Raw genomic sequence first — 20,643 nt, 5'->3', positions numbered from 1 at the left:
CATTCGTTATATCGTGCACTTTTACAGTTTAAGGATCCCCGTATCACAATGTTTCCCTGGATTTGGCTGAAACGGATGGAGGGCAGGTACTACGGAGGAGACAAAGAGAGAGGAGTCAGAGGGAGAAGGCTTTCTCCTCCCCCCCCCCCTCCCCGCCCCACCCCCCCTACCCCACCCCACCCCACCCCGCACCCCTCCTCATCCCGTTCAATGAATTTCTAACACCGTGTTCTGTCCCAGAGGACAATTCATGCATTGAAATCCTGAGCTGCTGCACTCAATGAGACACCTGGTGAGCAGTATGTGCATTACACCGGGCCATGAATGGGAAATCACTTTGTGCTGCAGGGCAACAACGGCCTTTGGAGAGTGAATGGTGGGTCTGGGATCGGAGGGATTGTACTTTATGGTTTAACTGTGCAGACGGAACTCCTTTTTTTTTTTTTTTTTTTTTTTTTTAAAGGGGAAAATGCACCATCCATCGGAGGTGGTGATGTCGTTACGTAGGAAGGTCCAACATGTTGAAGGTAGATTAATGACTGTAATCTGTTGCTAATCACACACGTCCGGTGTCTTTCGGTCCAGATGTCGCGGCTGTTTTTTTTTTTAATGCACTTTAAGGAACTGACAGGTTTCTTTTGAATTTATATCGTTGCCTAAACATTGAGGAGGTGACGATGGCGAGTCACGTGAACGGTTAGAACTTCTTGTGGCAGATCCACAGAAAATGAACCCCAAATCCAGAGACTTTTAGCATCTTTTCAGCTCGGTGTTTTGGTTTCACGGCCCACAACGCTGACTTTAGACTTTCGTAAGCGGATACTGCCGAAACACAAGACAGGATCTTTCATTTTGAGATAGGATGTTCAAAAAAATGTCAGCGCAGTGTGTACAGGATCACAGCCCGCCAGCGCCATTGACGCACCGTGTGGCTTCACAGTGGTGGACGTGGAGGACCTGCGTGATCGCGAAGGTGATGGAAGCAGTTAAATAATAAATCACGAAGATGTGGAACGGTTACAAATTCGAGGGCCGCACCGGGATCCTCGCCGACTTAAGACAGATGACGAATTCTTGTCCGATACGGAAAGCATGATTTGCCCCGAAGAAGGAAAACATCTGGAGCACATCTGCAGTATGTGTTGGGACGCTGCAGCTGCTAGCACAGGGAAAAAAAAAAAAAAAAAAAAAAAAAAATCCATATCCAGATCTTTATCTGTGATGTATTTTTATGGTCTTTCCTGTCCTTTTGTTTCGGAGACTGAATTTACAGATCAACACGTCATTGTAATGACAACGTAATGAATGGGGGAGGGGGCGGGAGCGTGAAACAACAGCTATCGGTTCTGTGGAGGGTTTCAGTTCCACGTCTCACCTTTCAAACACAGACGGGCGAAACCAGTTCTTCAGTTCAAACTGCGGCTTCAGGAAGTCGCCCGGTTTTAAGTGACCGTATTGGATTACTGGAATTGTTCAAATCTGCTTCATGAGCTGAAAGCGATGTGGCCCTGAGATTACAGACGGGAGACCAAAACGGATCCGAGGTGTATCCACCCCCCCCTCCACCCCCCCCCCCCCCCCTCCACCTCCCCCATGCAACAAGGTAATCATGTTTTTTTTGTGTGTTTTTTTTCTCGATCTCGAGCCCCTCGGCTACTCTATGAATTTTTGATATTTGTCTCACAGAGAAAAAAAAAAATTTAAAGAGCGGTGACATGCCTGCAGAGAATATACAGCGCAGCCAAAAAAACACGTTTTACTTCTGCTCTGATCAAATCCCATCACAGTCTGCGCCGCTGTGTCGGCCTTAAACTGTTTTTAAGGCAGACAGCAGTGACACGCTTTGTCTTCTCTTCTCCTCCGCTGTGTTCATCAAGAAAATATGCAGCTGACTGCTGACATGGGTGAAATGTTAAAACCGCTACTTGCGGGTTTATGGATGTATAGCGCTGAGTGACGACGCCGCGATGAGAGTTAACTCGGATTCCTTTCGCAAAAAAAGGTGCTGTCATGTTTTTGGCAGAGTCCACTCGCATAAGTCTGAAGTCAGCGTTTAGTTGCTAATTTTAGTGCAAAAAAACCCCCGTAAATTAATTTCTCTTGCTCGCTGGTTCGCTGAGTCGACATATTGTGCGTGCGTGTGTGGGAACTTTGACGTTAAAAGGTCGCCTGGAAGTGGGCGGGCAGTATCGCATACTTCTTTTTACCTTCAGCACGTACTGCAGCTACCCTTACAAAGTGTGTACTTTTGCAGGTAGTGTGAATACATTTGGGAGATACTTCATCATGAAAATGAACCTTGAACTTTGACCCTTTTGGTAATGATCGTCGTGATCCGATATTTGACATAAAAGGAAAAAGGTTGCGATTTGGAACGAGCGTGCTTTCTTTTAATGGCTCTTCTTCTTCTTCATCATCATCATCATCATCTTTCTTCTTCTTCTTCTCCTCCTCCTCCTCCTCTTCTGTCTTTTGCCTGTAACAACCAGGTGGAGCATCGGCGCCACCAACTGATGTGACGTATCTCCCGCTGCAGGGGTTTGTGGGTCAGAACAGTCCCGACGACCAGACGCAGCAGAACATCCTGGTACTTTTGGCCGTCCCTTATGCGGGATTTAACATCCTATGTATTGGGACGTACTCAATCTTTTCCTGGCACGCTAACTGGTACGGTAGTATGGATATCTGAACATGCGGATAATCCTGCCGGCTCAACTGACGTGCGCCCGTGAAAACGACGGAAAACTCCCGTCCGTTGGGAAGTGAAGTCGTCGGGGGGCTGTTTTTGGTTCGTTCACGCTGTCCAAAAATCTCCATGAATCCTGCGCTCCGTCCCGCCGCCGCGTCGCAGGCCGACGTGTACATGGAGTTTGTTGCGTGAGTGGAACCCGGTGTGCGTCCGCGGCTCCGTTGGCCTACCTCTGTCGTTGAGGCTGTAGATGGAGTCCAGCTCTGAGCCTGGAGTTCCTGTCGCGTCCAGCAGGAGCTTACTGGAAATGCCCATGCAGAGGGACTCCTTCAGACACAACTCTGAGAGAGAGACGCGGAGAAATCATCTTACAAAAAAAAAATACACAGTTTCAGTAACGTGAAACTCGATAGCAGAACGCTACTTAGACAGCGGGTAACCAAATGTGTCGGCCTCCTCTAAACCGGCCGCGGGGCATCTCGTCCGGGCCGATGCCGAAATCTGACCCGGCAACGTAAACGAGGGAACGAAGATCGGCAGCATGATCAACAGCACCCCGGACCGCCGGGGATATTTTTAAGCGTTGTGCGCTCACGGGAAAGACAAATAATCATCGCAGATGAAGTTACACCGGGAGGAATGAGACTAGTTTAGTCTACGGAAATGTAAAACCTCACCAACTACTTAGCTGATACCTAAAATAACTCCGCCGCTATTTTGTGAGTCCTAATTTCAGATATTTTGTCCACGCAACAACCGGCGGTGTGACGGTTTGAAGGTTGCAGTGGACGCACGTTTCAGAGTGTTTTCCTGTCACCGTGACGACAGTTAAAGTGTCGCAATCGATAACAGCATAACCCAGAAGCATCATCTTTCTTCGCCCGCGCTTTCTTAGAACTCTCCCTTGGTGCCTGCCGTTACCCACAATGCAACTCGGACGCCGACAGTTCTCGCCAGAGATTTTGTGTGTGTGTGTTAGGATTCACAACGAGACGATTCGAGGTGAACTCGCAAGCTCGTCAGCCCGCGACATCAAAGCGACCACACGAGACGGTTTAGCGTCTCCGTGGCGACGACGCTCAGGTTTAAATGTCGACTTTTTCAAGCTTTTTTTTTTCGTAGCTGGATTACAGTTTGTGCCGTTTTAAGACGTGACCACGGATGCAGATCGGGAGTTGCTTGCAACAGTTGCATTTTTAGTTGTGATGAAACGAGACGGTGGAGAATTCGGAGCCACCGACGGGTGCTTCAATTAAAAATACCGAGGGAGTTTATGCACGTCCAGGAGATCTCATTTTCAGGAGCAGAAAAAAAAAACTCTTGGGCCTTTTTACGCTCTTAAAGTGCCCACTTGTAACCTGACGAGCTCGGTCGGAGGCGACGCCACTGTTTTGCCTGAACCCGGGCTTCCGATCGGCGGATGTGGCCTCGATAAACACATGCAAAGGTCAAAGGTCGCGCGCTACCTGTGTTGTTGATGGCGTGCGTCCACAGCAGGTGGGCGATGTCGTGAGTCCACGTCTGCCTGTCCTCCCGGTCCCGCGCCTGCAGCGTGACGCAGTCTCTGGTCCGAGGAGCCTGTCGGACCCAGACCTCGAACTTCAGCCCGTCCTCGCCGACGCTCTGAGTCAGACCCATCTCACCCGTCTGCGAGGGTGGTGGTGGGTGGGAGAGGGGGGGGGGGTTCATAGTGGTGGTGAGAAACTGAAGGACAGGAAGTACAGGAGGTCGTTTTCTCGTGTGTGTGCGTGTGTGTGTGTGTGTGTGTGTGTGTGTGTGTGTGCGCGTGCGAGCCGGGCACCTTGATGCTGTGTTTGTAGCTGTAGGCGATGCGTCCCGGGCTGGGACTCTTCGGCTTGGTGAAGATGACCATGTGCTGGTAGAGGAAAACGTTCCTGGCGCCCGCTCGCTTCCTCCGAGCCCCCCCGCACACCGTCAGCTCGCCCTGCCGCACCAGCTCGCCGCGCTCCGCCACCGGGATCTGAAATCACACACACACACACACTTTAGGACGCACTTATCTTGGCCTCGGGCCCAGGCCTTAGGCCTTAATCTGCTGAAGATACCATCTAAATTTATATTTTAAGAGGCCATTTAGGAATTGACTTTGAAAATCATGTTTTCTTTGCCAGTGGGTTGAAGTAATTCCACTTGTTTCTAATCATTAATTATCTTCTTATGTTGTTATCTAAGTAGCATTATCTATAAAAAAAAATAATAATAATAACTCATCTGCCTCTCTGCAACAAAAATTAAGCGAAATAATCTCAGACGGTACGCTGATTTCTTAAATTGTTATAAGACGAAAAAAAATAACATTTTAAAAGGCTGATTTTGCTGCTGTGAAGCAACAGAAATGAACAGTTATAAACTTATGAGTCCTCAAAGGCTTGTTGACACACTTATTAATGAATTCATTAAATGATTATCTGGCATTCTTTGTGTTTTCAGAGCACAATCTCAGATCCTCCCTCCTTCCGTCACCTCTTCAAAATTCTCCAATTTTCTTCAGACATTTAGACTACAAAGACTGAAAAGGCTTCTTCTCCGCTCGATAAAAGAAAAGGACAAAGCCGCGTTATTGTCCCGGTGACACATTCCCGCTTCACTCCGATGCTCCTCTCCGTTGGATCTTTGCTCTAATTGGCCGACTGAGTCACGTCTTTTGTACGAAAATGTGACTTGTTTTGTTTCACGTCAATTGCAGGGCCGAGAGTCTGCGACGCCGCTGCCGCGACTGGAGGCGGAAAGACGACTCGTGAGAGCGAAGAACCGCGCGATGCGAGCGAACGGCGAACGCGGCGACACGAGCGGCTGCAGCCGCTCCGACGACGACATTAAAGAGGCCGATAATTCACCAGCAACCGGTGACACGGGACTTTATTTTTAAAACCTCTAGAGATGTGTGTGTCATGATGTAAGTGATGCTTCACACACTTTACGAACACCCACATCGACACCCACCCAATCACACGCACGCGCGCGCACGCGCACGCACACACACACACACACACACACACGCGCACACACACACACACGCACACACCTGCACTTACTATAATTTTTACTTGGAGAGCTGTTACAGCGCGGTTTGAAGTAGCTCGATGGGAGTGTTTGCACTTCCGTAATCTCTCCCCTCGCTCGAAAAGGGGGGAGGAGGGGGAGGTGCATGTGTGTGTGTGCGTGTGTGTGTGTGTGTGTCACGACTACCTCTGAATGATACTGCTGTGTCAGAGCAGCACTATATAGGGCAAGAGGATACGGTGCTTTCTGAGTTTTCGGGTAAAGATTAGAGCTCCGCCTCTCCTCCCACAACTTTTTCCCTTCTCGAGTTGCTACTGTACTCCACTCGCGTTCGCTCGGAAGAAACAACTGAGAAACGATGAGGAAGATTAAAAGACAACGTTTCTGTTTTAAGTTCGGATTTTCAATGAAAAATACCAGAACTCCCAAGAAATATAGAGCCATTTTTTTTTATCTGGAGTTTACGTCCCAACACAATCAAAATAAATCATGTTGCTTTCGATAAAAGATGCAAAACTGATGACAATTCCTTCATCCGGCCCGAGCTCATCAATACGCTTCCGCTTCTTTCCATCTAAGAAAGGAAAGTGGGACTTGACTGTTGCAGAGTCATAAACTGGGACAGGCGTTCTCACCGGACAGCCGACGATGAGGTCACTGGCCCTGAGGTCCTCTCCGTGCCGCTGGGCGTGTCTGAGGATGGAGAGGGCGGAGTCTGAGGCGGGATTTATCCCCCCCAGCTCCTCCAGGGCCTCGCAGTACTGCTCCAGTCTCTGAACGGGAGCCTGGAGACAGTGAGGGAAGGACAGAGGGGACAGGGGGGAGGCTTGGGGGAGTTTGGACTGAGGGGGGGGGAGAAGACAAAAAGGGGGGGGGGGCATGAGTGTGTCTGCTGCCGTTTCCACATCACAGTCAGTCAAAGTAAATGAGTCAAACCAGAGCCGTGTGTGGTGAACTAGCGTTCACTGTGTTTATTCTGTATAAGACATTTCAATTATCCAACAATGGGAAAAGTGTTGTTCAATCTATGGTCACAAACCAACATTTATGTTCCATCATGCATTGCACAGACAGAAATGAGACCAGTGGAATGAGACCTGAATACAAAAGTACATTATTTCTGACATGGCACTAATATGCAGAGAATTTTTTTCAAAGTTTAAATTTTTGAAGATGTGAAATTTCACATCGAAAAATGAAGAACACGAAGGCAACATGTCATTTTTTCTATTTCAAAACGTGTCATATATATATATATATATATATATATATATATATATATATATGTCAGTGAAAAGTATTGGTTGTTTTTTTTGTTTTATTTTTTACGTATGGTGCGTTCAGGAGCAACTTGGGAAGTTGGAAAGTTCTGACTTCTAAGTCCCCGTCCAACGTCCCACATCGTTATTGGCTCTAGTTATCTGAAGTCAACACGGCAGGACAGACGCTTTTATACAAAATGTGGAAATGCAGCTACAACAAAAACGTTCTCACTGAAAATCAAAGATGTTTGCCGGCCAGATCGGGTAGCAGCAGCGTCTTACAGAAATGTGCAGCATCCAAATCAGACAGGTCAGCAGCCTGTTGTAGTCTGAAAGCACCACATGAAGATCAGCTTCCTTTCTACTCGCTCTATTTAATTAATGTGGGCGTTCAGAGAGTTCTTACGTTCCAAGTTGGATGGACACATCAACATTTTAGACTTCCTCTCACCAACTCATTTCCCCACATTTGGTTTGGTTGTGTCTGGTCAACCTGAAATCCACCTGAACAAGAACCGGGAACATCCAACCGGGACAGCAGGAGGTTTTGTGGGGGGCTCCGAGAAGCCGGTTTGACGTCACCCGACATGGCGGCGTTTGTGGTGGGATAAAAAAAAGAAGAAACGTATTCCGCCCGAAAATGAGATGAAATAGCCGGACTTGGTGAGCCGAGCCTCCCCGGTGTTTGGTTATGGAGACGATGACGAGGTTTTTTGGATTCTGACAGCAGAAATTCAGCAGATGTTTTGGGAGGGTGGGGGGGGGGGCGGCGGCCATGTTGTCTGTTTGTGAACTCTAAACTAGAAAACTTGGGATGTTTCAAAATGGGAACTTCTCTAATTCCCGACTTCCTGAGCATATGAGTAGTTTGTGAAAGATTTGCAGACCATTTCCTGACTGATTGTGGTCTGAAATACTCTTGAAATATTGCACATCTGTTTGTTGATAATTATAACATTTCGGCTGAATTTGATGAAAATTAGTCATAGTTCAGATGTTTTTTGGGACTTTTTTCTGAAGAGGCCCTTTTTGCTCCCTGAAGCCCGTGTAATCAGGATAATTATTGTTTTGGTCTTTATTTATTGAAGCTACAAGAAGCCGTGACTAATTTTACGGCCGTGATGTTTCAATCTGTTCCTTCCACTTGTTTTGATCACAGTAACCACGACGAAGAAGTAGCCACGTGTGTCCTCGTCGCCGTAACAATCATCACTACCGTCTCCAAAATGAACGCCATCATCATTCAGCCCCGAACACCAGTTTCACGCACATCACCATAAACCATAAACCTTCCTGTAGCCGCTAATGTGTGTCAGCTGCTTCCGAAGCTGCTGCAGGTCGTGAGGCGAGCGCACGCTGCCTCCTGGTGGTGACTTGGGAGAACTGCTCCTTTATGGGAAACAACCTAAAGAGATCTTAAGCACTGTCATCTCGCCATATAAAGTCCTCGCAGTAATCTCATGATGCCGTCGATGTATTGGTTTTAGTTAATTGTAGCACGGGAGCTCAAATTACTTTCTCTGTAATCCGCCTTTAATTGGCTTTTTCTAGTGTACATTAAACGTGTAATTAGCCTCACTGTATACAGCTAGTTGTTTTTTTAATTGCCACCACAGACGAGTAAAGCAACTTTAATTGGTTTGTGCTTGTGATGTCGCTCGAAATGACGTTCGCACGTTGCGATTTAACCAATTTTCTAAAAATAAAGAAAGACAATAACCAAATAAAACATTTATAACTCTAACACTCCGATTCATGTGTACAGAATCAGGAGTGGGAGAGAATTGAGCTCTTTTCTCTGTTAACTGGTTAAACACCCCAGATTGAAACTCTCTGTGGAAACAAAATGATGTTTAATTGATTCAGTGATTTTTAAAAAGACAACGGAAACATGAGGATTTCTACCTTGAAGAAGTCGGCGGCCTGTGTGACCAGCGGAGAGTCCAGTTCTGGTTTGGTCCTGATATAGTGGGCGTACTGCAGGAACTGGTCCCGCTGGGGTTCACGGGCGACAAACACATGTGGGCAAAAGAAATGAAAGAACACGAAAGGAGCGGCGGTCGGTTTTAATTTAGTCAATCGCACAAAAGTGACAACAAGTTTGATATTAAAGCGAATTATAGCAACTTCTTTGAAGTTTATCTGCGTATACGTATTTGAGCTTTTATTTCGAAAAATTAGGGTAAATTTAAAGTCAAAATCTGTCAAATCTTTGCTCATAAATGTCTAATGAGATTTATATAAAAGTGATCTCAATACAAAACCATCTGACGCCAATAAGTGATGCACTGGACTGTTTTGTTAACATGAATTATTGAGTCAAAACACATTAATCTTAATTGTTTTGACAAAAATATTAATAACGTTTTTCACCGACAGGAAGTAAAAGGATGAAGAGAGAAGAGAGGAGGGTTCGGGGAACTGGTTAACAGGACACAAACGAATATTGAAATTGAGGTTCTTAATGAAACAGGAAAAAAGAAAGTATTTTATTTACGGTACCCAATAATTATTTATTTGTTTGCTTGTCAATAAACTGTGATTAGTTCCAGGTGAAATCCTGAGTTAGTAAAATCTTGTGTCCAATAATCTCAACATCTCATCTCTAAAATTTAAGTAAAAACAAGAGTGCAATATTATAATCATAACTGACACGGATGACGGCAACAAAAAGAAGTTTTCCTTTCTGAACTTACATATTTGCTGAAGCAGTCCTGTTGCAACAAGCTCTGCACGAGAGCGCCCTCCATGGCGGGGAGGAGGTTCTGCGAGTGGAAGGTGGCGAGGCTGGCCCAGTTGGGGAAGAGCGAGTCCGCCTTCCCCCTGATGGAGGCCGGGGCGTCGGAGAGCTCCAGCAAGGGGACGTACGTCTCCTCCACGCCCTTCAGGACGGTCACATACTGCCTCTCCGAGCTCAGCATCCTGCACCACAGCAGGTAGAGCTTACTGCGGGACAGAAGGGGAGGGTGGCGGGGAGGTGGAGGGGTGAGTACATATACAAGAGCAACAAACGTGGGAGAAAGTGGAGTTGTGGCAGGGAAGAGGAAGTGGGAGCGAAGATAGCAGTAAAGCAATGGACAGAGATCAAAGAGTCGGTAATGAAAAAATTATCTCAGATTGCAAACTGGCTGATAAAATCGTTCAGAAACAGACCTCAGTTATGCTTACATGATCCTAAAAAAAACAATTCATCACTTCCCTCTTTCATGTCAGTCTGGTCGACTCCTAATGGGATTTCAAATGTTGCTCTTTTTTTTTTTTTTTTTTTTTAGCTCTGAGTCGACCGACCGACATCTGATTTTATGACATGCCATAAATGCAAAACACATACGTTTTACAAAAATATCTAAAACGTACGGAGCCCGGGAGTGTTAAAAAAAACAACGTACATAGAGTTCCCGTCGTTCCCAGGTTTTAACTCATCTTTTTCCACGTTTTAATTATTCGATTATTTTTAATTAATCGATTTTCATAAACTTTCCGTTTCCCTCGACCAATGTTACGTGACATGGACAGTACACCATCTCAATGTGTCACTCAGAAAGTATCAAGTCAATCTGATACTGATTTTCAAAATCAAAGCTCTCCAAAGTATCATTGGTGTGCTGTATTCTTTCTGATTTTTTTTAAATTTTGTTTTCTGATTCTGACATAAAATATCAAGTCATCCTGACGGGGAACTGGTCTGCAGAATTGTCTTTTAATATCAATCAGCAATCAGAGGACATATAGCACATGTATGATATTTTGGAGGGCTTTAATTTTGAAAATCCACATTCGATCGACCTGAGAAAAGCGTGGCTTTGATGTAAATATGTTTTTCTCTCTATGACCACTACCGTGCTCCGTAAGAAGGAGACACAAACACACACCTCTGCGCTGTAGACCCGGCCCTGTCTATCCCCGTCTCCCTCTCCGTCCTCCCCAGCAGGACGTGTTGCCGTGGCGACCCCGTGTGGTCCACCACCTCCTTGCTGCTGACCTCCACTCCTCGGATGAGCACGCCTCCACCTCCTCCACCTCCTCCTCCTCCTCCTCCGCTGCCGCCGCCCCCCGCCCCCGCCCCAGCCGGGGATAGCTGCAGCCATGCTGGTGGTGATGACCGGGTCGGCCACCGCCCGTCGCCCCAGCCAGGACATGGGGGAGCTTCGGCTGGCCCCGCCCACCGGGGACTCGGCCGGTTTGGGGCTGGCGTTGCCTCTGCGGGGCGCCAGGAGGGCCTGGAGGTCAAAGCTTGGGTGGCGCCTCCTGGGCGGCTTCGGAGGGAGCGGACCTTCAGTCGGCTGGAGGGTCATCGAGACAGTAAAAGACACGACTTGTTAAACCTGCAGTCAATCGAACAGGAAACAATTGTAGTATTTTCAAAATAAAACACAAACTCACGCTCTTCTTTGTGGGATTCAGAAGGTTCTGGAGGAACTTCCCTCCTCCTGCTCCTCCTCCTCCACCTCCTCCATCCCTCTTGTTCCCCTTCTCCTCTCCGATCTTCAGCGTGGAGCAGGTCTGCGGTCTGAACAGCGACGCCAGGGAGCCCCAGGACTGCATCCCGCCTTCTCCTCCGCCGGCCCCCAGCCCCCAGTCGCCCTCCCCCTCGGGGCCCATCAGGTCCCACAGGCTGCTGGCGGAGGACGTCTTGGGCTTCCCCTGGCCCTGGTTCTGAGTCCTGTCCGACTGGAGGAAGCGGGGTTTGACCTGCGCGACGGTCCGCTGGTACCGTTCCACCGTCTGGGTCCACAGATCCAGGAGCGCCCCGCCGCCCAGCTCCATCGCCAACGACCGCGCGTCCTGGAAGCGGGACGGGGGGATGGGAGGGAGGGAGGCGAGAGGGCAGGTGGTGGCGGAGGGCGAGGATGAGGAGGAGACGGCATCGCACCACTGGGTGGCCTGCGGGGGAGACAGGGGGGAGACGGGGAGACCATGAGACAGATGTTTTTTTTTTTTTTTAAAGCTCGACTGTGCGTTTATCACTTCCTGCTGCGTTCACCTCCGTCAGCGTGGACAGCAGCCTCTGCGTGTTGTCCAGCGTGGTCCAGCAGTCGGACAGACAGTGGGACATGTCTCTCAGCTTCTCCCTGACCGGAGGAAGTCGGATCTGGACGCGGCTCAGGCCCGCCCAGTCCAGCTCGCACCAGCCCTCCAAATCGCTGAGCACCGACAGAGTCTCGCTGTGCAGCTCCTGAAAGACGCACCAAGACGTGAAGTCTTCCAACCCGTAAAAAAACACACACACAAAAACCCCTGAAGTGTTTACTGGAGACGCTCGACGAGACACGCTTGGGAAATCACGAGTGGAATAATGGTACAGTAGCTGCCTCTGTTGGGAATATTCTGGCAAAACCTCTCCATTAGCTTCTATCCACAGCAATGACACAGTGGGCTTAAAGCACATCTGTTTACATTTGACACTTTTAGCGAGTAACGCGCAGTAGGATGTGAAGCTTTAGGGTCTTTTCTGGCTGATAGGATTCATTGTGTTTGGGTTGGGGTGACGGGAGGCTCGTTGATTTGATGGGAAACATTAAAAACAGAAGAAAAAAAACAACCTAAGAAAAAAGAGTATATCATGCGGAGACGGAAAGTTAGGAAAATAATATAAAAAAATGTTTTTAAAAAAAAGGTATTTTTACTGTTTCATTAAGTTTCCTGGTTTTAGAGGCTTTTGATGAAACACGACTTCCCACGAGAGCGAGACCTTTGTCGGCTAAATGTCAGCGGTGTGACAGAATCAGGCCAGCGAGAAGCTGCTAAAGATCAGCAGCGGGACGGGGAGGGCCGAACGACAACACAGTCGGTTAAATATCATGGATAAAATACAGAAAAACAAAGACCAATAAAAAGAAAATTCTGCGTGAAAGTCGCAGCGGCGAGCACAGAGGAGACTTCAGTTTGGAAAAGAAACAACCTGCCACCAAAAAAAACATGTTTTTTTAAAGCCCCGTTATGTAAACATGAAACATGTGGCTTTTACAGATTATTGACTAAATACAGTAAAAGTAGAGACGAGTCTTTAAGTCACATTAAATCCATTATACACTGATATCTATAGAAAGTTTCTCAGTATTATACATTTTTCAGACCCAGAACCTAAATCCACTTTTACTTACACTCTATGATGCAATTTAGCTTTTTTATTTGTAAAAGAAGAAATGTGCAAAAGTTGCACTTTAAGGCCAGTATTTGTGGGGTGCTTTTTTTTTTTTTTTTTTTTTTTTTTTGTTGGATGACATGAATTTCTGTTTGCAGGAAGAAGAAAAAGAAGGCGATCCTGGTGAGCACTGGAGGAGTCGACGAGTCGCTGTTCATCTCGGTGTCCGAAGGGCAGCTGGGTACATTTCTGTGTCATAATTGATACCGCTGGTGAAAAGTACCAAAGTAAGATTATTTTCTAATCCGCGTCATACGATAGGGGTTTTAGCTTCTCGACTGCCTCCATGAGGGTGAAAGAAATACACTGAACTCGTAGATTTGAAGACGAGCAAAGTTGTGCTAAAGAGGTTTTTTTGGGGGGTTTTTTTTCCACAGAAGCCACGTAAAAGACATACGAGCGACTCACATTGGCTGTTTCTCTGAACGTCTTGAACTTCTGCTGTTTGAGTGAGAGTCGGCTGAGGGACAGAGGAGGGTCCTTGTAGTCCTCCAGCTGTGACTGCACTCGCTCGATCTCCTTATCACACTGTGGATGAAAGGCCAACAGAGAGCAGAGAGAGAGAGAGAGAGAGAGAGAGAGTATGGGGGTGAGAGGAGGACACGAGGCATTTTACTGTACAGGAGGTGGGGGGGGGGGGGGCGGGAGGGAGGGGGCGGGGGGCAGGGGAGCAACTCATGAAATGGAGCGGAAACAAATATGGGCGAGAGACTGAAGGTCATTGCTTTATTTCCTTTCATCCAGTGTGTGCTGTAAGTGCAGTCGACACTATTTAGATCGCACTAAATGACAGCAAAATCAGGGTCTTTACAGAGAGAAGCAGAGGAGTAAAAACCTCCTACTGTACAACAAGTGGTTCCCGACCCCGGCGATCCGATTGGTCAACTGCACATTTGGAACGTGCTCGAATCGCCATGACAACGCACTCTGCTCATCACTAGAAATATCACTCCGCCTCCTCAATGGGAATATAGATAATTGGAATTGAATTTTATATAACGCGCAATAGGATGTTGTTTTTACTTGTTATAGCCCATTCTTAGTTCTTAGTGGTACCCATGGAAACGGTAATCCTACTACCAAAAGGTTTTATATTTTGAGAGCGACTTGCCCCACAATATAAATACATTTTGATTATATATTTTATTTAGTTGGTAGCTTGTTGTATAATCGCAGTATTACACCTCAGCGTGTGCTTTAACGTCATTATTGCCGCCTCTCGTGTAATGTTGCTAAATTAACATCTTGGACACCAAGAAACTTGAGTAAAAGCCAACTTTCACTGTAAATAGTGGGTGAAATATTGATCATTTTCTCCTTGAAAACAGAAACTGTCAATATTTTATCTTCCGATGAAAGTTTGTTGAGGACATTTTGGGAGTTTTCAGAGGCAGCGATCGATCGATCGGACGGCCGCGTAAAAAGGAGAATAAAACCCCATTTCCTCCCTCGCACACCTTCTCCAGTTTGCCCACCAGCCCCGCCAGCCGTCCCAGAGCCTCCAGGTCGCGACCTCTCTGGTTGGACACTCGGACGAGCCGATGCAGAGCGTCGTCCACGCTGTCGTAGAGCTCGTTGGTGGCAGCGAGAGCGGCTCTGCGAGAGGAGCAAACACAAAGAAGTCTTTTCATTCAAATTCTACTGACGGAGAGAGCTTGCCAAAGGAAAAGAAACAAATCAGCGTGTTGTTGAACAGCCTCAGACTCATTACTGAGTACGAACAGAGCCGCTACAACGCTCCTCAGATCGTCTTTAAGCCGACGTCGTGCACAAACAAACAAGCCGCAGCGCTCCGTCCTCCGTTTGTTCTGAAGTTTCTTTTCTCCTCCAGCTGGTTTCCATTTTTTTTTTTTTTTTTTTTTTTCGGGCTGAAAACAAACAACTTTGTTTTCCCGATGAGGAGTATTTTTAACCGATAACTCATCTTGACAAAATAATCTGCCAGTCAGGCGCGAGAAGAGAAGGGACGTGGAGATCACTGTTTGAGCCCGTCGGGACCGAGCCGCTCCTCTGAGGGTGGTTCTGTTTGTTTTTCCCAATTAGCGTCGTTGTGTTTGTCATGACTTCTTCATATTTAAAATAGTCTTCAAATGCTGTGTCTAATCTATATTCCTCTGGTATGCAGTCTCATTAGCGCCGTCGTAGTGTGAAGACAGTCTTCTACGTGAATATGTTTTGATATCATGGTGAAACTACTGAACAACACAATAACATATCTTTGGTAAAAACAGCAAACTGTGGTAATTGTTAGCATTATTCTACATGCAGGGATTTAACAAAGCTTCAGTGTGAAGACGTTAAGATGATGTATCGGTCCATCGACATAAATATAAAAGTGGACGTCGCTTCCGGGTCTGAAAAATGAGGCCGATGTAGAAGTGTCTTAAACTGCAATACTGCCGAGGGCCACTAGAGGTCGGCTCCAAAATGCCCGCGGCTCCGTAGACTCCCATTTAACTTCGCTCACTAAATTCGAAGTCAATAAATTCTTTCCACCAGTTATCTCGGTGTTGTTGGCTAAAGTCCCTCCTTCTTATTCGTTTTCTGGCGGTCCATCTGAAAATAATCCCGCCATTAATTACAAATTCGGCCTAAAACAAAAGACTTGTTTTTGAGGGCGTGTCTGATGATTGACAGGCCTGTGATGCGGTGGCGTTTCCGCTGCTGGTGGGCGGGACGTAGTATCGACGGGTTTCCGATCACATGGAAGCATGAAAGAAAAATGTATTGCATATCATCCAAGTCAGTGAGATCCATCCTCTTAGTCCGGATCAAAGCAGACAGCGACGCGCACGACGAACAAACTAAATTGAACTCTCCGGTACCTGCAGTCCGGTGACTTCTGTGCCAGTCCTGACGCGCTATTCGTCAACCCCGCGAGCCAGGCTCCGCCCCTCTGCTGCAGCTCGGTGAGGCGTTGGTCGGCCAGGACGCTCACCATGAGCTGGCTGTGTTTGCCGATGCTCTGAGGAACGGCCTGAGGAAGATCAGCGACGACTCATCAATCATCAGACTTTCGTCAGACACAGAGGAACGCGATCAACGACACGACGTGCGGACAAAGAAGAGCGGAGAGCGCGACGTGGTGAATCTACGGACCTTAATGTTGTCTGGCATCGGCTCCGTGTCCATCGACTGCAGCGCTTCTCCCAGCAGCGAGAGGGCGCTCTCGCAGCGCTCCGTCAGACTCTCCAGACTCTGAACGGACAGAAAGTAGAAGTGGAATCAGTGACTTTTACTTCATTCCATCAAATAAACGTAAAAAAAATAAATAAAAAAACTGAAAATAAAGGAGTCTCTGCTTTGGAAAGACACGAAATGTTTTCCATTATTTCAAAAATCCACAAGCGAGGTCATAAACGGCTCCGAGGACGGGAAAACATTTTCATCTGTTTGGATTGAGCAACATAAACTGTCCGAGGGGGAAAAAGCCATTAAGAGCACTTGAGATTCTCATGGACCTTCTTCTTCTTCTTCTTTCCGTGATCTATCCTCGCCACCCAGCTTGTCGTGGATGTCTGAAATCATCGGACCACCGCCGGACAAACACTCGTTCCAGCCAACATCCTCCTCCACCTCTCCTCGCTGCCTTCCGACAGTTTGCTTTCTCCGACTCCGCTTCAAGCAAGTTATGAGCAACCTGAACTCAGAGGCTGCCACCAGGACACTCTACACTACCTACAATATATCTCATAATCAAAACAACAACACAAACGGGACCTTTGAGAGAAAAATGTAAAGAAAAAAAAATCCTCCTAAAACTAAAGCTGGTAATCCTGCTGCTTAGAATACACCTTTGTCTAAAGTTAATCAAAATTGATTCAAGTTAATGATTTATGTGATAAATGTGATTAAGATCACCCTTGAGATCTGTGTGTGTGTGTGTGTGTGTGTGTGTGTGTGTGTGTGTGTGTGTGTGTGTGTGTGTGTTAGGCTGCAACAACTATTCTGCGAGGCCAAAATGTAATTAATACAAATGAAATAAATCAGATTAATTGAGCAAAAAATGCAGACATCAGTCAATCTTAAATGCCTGAAGTGATCACCCCCCCCCCCCCCCCCCCTCCACCCCCCTCCTCCGTGACCACTCAGATTTACTCCCGGGTCTGTAACTCTGGATGTCAGTGGATCTACCACTGTAGACAGAAAAAGCTAAGGAGAGCTTTGGGATGATAAAACGTTCGAGGAAACATGTTTATTTCATGCGAATGTGACAAAATAAAACGGTCGCTCACCAGTCTGAAGGCCAGCCAGTCGGAGTGGCAGTGGGTGAAGTCTCCGTCCATCTCTTTGGGTAACTGCTGCTTGTCTATGTATTGCTGAAGGACCGTTGTTCCTCGAACTGTGTGGAACTGGAAAGAAGAGGAAAGAATACAAACAAACCAAAAAAATCAGGGCAGGAGATTGTTTCGAAAAAAATTACGCAGAACAAAATAATGAGAGATCATGCCGTAACTGTGAGTGTATAAACTCTTATCCGAGCGTTTTAGTGTTAAAAAAATATCTTTAATGAATGCAGACTTAATAAAGCTAATAATATTTTTCAATTATGGCTTCAAATAAAAACCTTTTATCTTTTTTTTTTTTCAGCTTTCTTACCAAGAAACTGAGGAGAAATATGAGAAAACATGAGAAAATGAGCCGAGAAATATGAGGTGCCGCTCCGACAGCTGCGTTAACACAATTTGGGTGGGATTTCCCTTAAAAAAAACAAAAAAAAAACAAAACACAAACCACACTGTGCTACAAAAGTTTGTGCGCGTGAGAAAGGCGCTCCGCCGATCAATGCAAAGCAAATACGCTGAATTAGCAGTACGGCGGGGAGTAATTTGAGAAGTCGACATGTGCCGAACGTATGGAGATCAGGTTTACTGGACGCAAAGCGCAGTGTGAGACCGTGCGCTCCAGATGAGTGCATCTGACGTTGATCAGATTTTAGCGAGGGACAAAAACAAAGAAGGGTTTATAAAAGGCTTATTCCCTCCTGCACAATTTGCATTTCATAAATAAATAGTTATAGCTGTTGCTGTGATGGAAAACACATTTTGTTCCCACACTGGGGCTTCGGCATATGCGCTCCACGTGGGCGTTCATTGTGCACGTAGGTAAAGGAATGAAAAGACAACTGAACCAAAAAGGAAGTCAACGGTGTGCGGTGATGGCGTGTTGGGCCGTAAATTGTAAACATGTGATGTGTATGATCTCACCTCTGCGCCCTCCAGAGTATGAGGAAGAGACTCCTGCTGCTCTTCCACCAAAACCAGAACGGAGCCGAGACCGCCAGGAACCAACACCTGGAACACGCACACGCACACGGAAACACATGCGATTGAGCTCCCATGACAACTGCAGGCAAATTAAAGCACGCAAGCAAACTTCTTTTTAAATTTCTTTTTTTTCCGGTCTCACCTGGAACCGTTTGAGCGCGGCGAGGTAGAGAGCGGAGGGCGGACAGCGTCTGCTGTCCATCAGCACCGTGAGACCTTTTTCTTTGGCTGCGGGGCTGATGAGGGTGGAGGGGATGGGGTGGACGTGTCGTTCAAACACGGGCAAAATCAGAAGGTTTTTATCACAAGAATGATACCGATAGAAAAACTTTTACAAACAAAGTTCGCGGTTGATTTGCATAAAGTCATGTGATTTTTTTCTTCCCCGCGCTGTCGTGAAACTTTTTGTTCCGACCCGCTGTGAGCACCAGACGAGCCGCGATCGTGCCAGGTGAGCTGGCAAGCTCCGAGATGTTTCTTAAATTGACTTTGAATCAGTTTGTTGTGTTTGTCACGGTTTTCTGGCACATGGTGCGCTTCCCTAACTCCACCTTGTGATGTATTTGGCAAAAGCCGCGAAAAACATGTCGAGTAGAATGCAATCAGGAAGCCGTTTTTGGTCTAACAGGTTCGGTGTGAGAAACAAATGATGCAAGGTTGAATATAAATATCAGAAAATAAGCTGAACAAAAGTATTAAAAATGTAAAATTAGAGCTGTGTTTACAAGCCTTTAGTCTTTGGTGATATCTAGAAATATATATATATAAAATAAACTTCTTGTCTTGTGTGTCTTTATGTTATTTTCTGACAGGAATAGGAAGAACACACCCTTACCGAGTGATTCTGTGGTAGCAGGCCAGGATCCGGGCCATCTCCTCCCCACACAAACCCTCCTCTGATGCATCTGTCTCCGTGACAACCAGAGCATGCCCCAGCCTGTCCACTGTACCTGAGGTCAGTAAGCATCTGGTTAAACACTGAGCTGGGAGGCCAAGAGAACGCTCTAATCCTGCAACCAGAAGGCTCCATTTCATTTTTTTACCGTAAGCTTCTCAGTGTTATTCATTTCTGTTTGGGATTGTCATTGTGTAAACTGTAGAAATACAGTTCCCATAATGCCTTGGGGGAATGCAAGCAGGAATTCTGCTTTTTTTGGTCTCAGAAAAACTGCCGGATAACTTTAGATAGTGAATGACGTGATTATGCGGTTATAAGAGTGACTTTTTTTTTTTGTATTTCTTGATTTATGGCAACAAGTCCTCCAACCAACACAACCGTATACCGTAGGTTGTTTGTTCCTATCCTCAAAAACGGTTTAGGGAGAAAAAACATTTGGTTAGGGTTACGGAACGAGAATGGTTTGGGTAAAAATTATGATTATAATGCTGTGCGTCAAAGTCGCTATGTCCTTAAAGTTATGCAACCTTTTTTTGTCGCGGAAACAGTAAACTAACGCTGTGTTAGAAAAGTGCCCCCGGCGGGTGGAAGCGGGACGTGAACAGCAATTTTCTGCAACCAGCGTTATGCAACCTTCGTTGTCATGGCAACAGTAAACGTGGCGTTAAAAAGCAAAACAAAAAAGAAGTTTCGTCTCTTGGTTGGAACATCGAACCATCAACCCAACCCTCCGCTTCCAAACATGTAAAAAAAACAATTATCCGGTACACCAGATTGTCGTTGCTTATACGACCGCCAGAGGTCTCTTAATTTGAAAACGTGACAACGGGTCGTGAAAAACACAAAAGACAAAAGGGGTCTTTTTTTTGGTGAGACAGTGTGTGTATTGTGTTTGACTCACTTATGACTCTGAGGAGAGGCAACAATTTTAACACAAAATTGCGTTTATCTAAATGCTACAGGGTGAAGAGCTAAGAACCCGGCTGTTGGTACTGAACGACAACGACGAAGTCACAAATCTACAAGAGTAACTGCAAAGGTAGTAGAAACCTTCTCGGCAAACTCCGCTAACTCGCATTAAAAAAAATATAGCGTCGGCTCGGACAGGAGCTTGCCTGTTAACTTCAGCTTCCCTGACTGGAGAAGGTCCGCGTCCAGTTCCCTCAGCAGGGCTGGCTCTTTTGATGTGAGGCCATTGGGTTGGTCAGGACTTGTCTCTGCTGACCCAACCGCCTCATTAGAGTGGTTAAACAAGGACGCGCCCGGCTGGCCGTTACACACAGGCAAAGATTCAGCTCCTGGCTCTGTTGAGAGATAGGAACATGATAGAAAAATACCACAAAGGATATTTCGGAACT

At 46.5% G+C, this 20,643-nt stretch overlaps 1 protein-coding gene across 1 annotated transcript in view; it reads right to left on the bottom strand.

The window, feature by feature from the left end:
- Positions 1-20,643, bottom strand: part of arhgef40 (Rho guanine nucleotide exchange factor (GEF) 40) — a 39,466-nt gene that overhangs the window by 4,720 nt on the left and 14,103 nt on the right. The window contains 19 exon segments of the mRNA XM_069158864.1: positions 2,920-3,030; positions 4,156-4,336; positions 4,491-4,670; positions 6,349-6,555; positions 8,881-8,970; positions 9,672-9,921; positions 10,848-11,039; positions 11,041-11,258; positions 11,359-11,859; positions 11,960-12,151; positions 13,529-13,648; positions 14,578-14,716; positions 15,946-16,097; positions 16,220-16,318; positions 17,356-17,472; positions 18,328-18,414; positions 18,530-18,623; positions 19,223-19,337; positions 20,401-20,589. Of these exon segments, the coding sequence (XP_069014965.1) occupies positions 2,920-3,030; positions 4,156-4,336; positions 4,491-4,670; positions 6,349-6,555; positions 8,881-8,970; positions 9,672-9,921; positions 10,848-11,039; positions 11,041-11,258; positions 11,359-11,859; positions 11,960-12,151; positions 13,529-13,648; positions 14,578-14,716; positions 15,946-16,097; positions 16,220-16,318; positions 17,356-17,472; positions 18,328-18,414; positions 18,530-18,623; positions 19,223-19,337; positions 20,401-20,589 (3,234 nt within the window).

This window comes from Embiotoca jacksoni, unplaced genomic scaffold (assembly GCF_022577435.1).
Source record: "Embiotoca jacksoni isolate LCO1_2020_lvr unplaced genomic scaffold, fEmbJac1.0.p SCAF_24, whole genome shotgun sequence".
Classification (NCBI taxonomy): Eukaryota; Metazoa; Chordata; class Actinopteri; family Embiotocidae; genus Embiotoca; species Embiotoca jacksoni.
The sequence above is the reverse complement of the archived record's forward strand: the minus strand, read 5'-3'. Positions and strand labels throughout refer to the sequence as shown.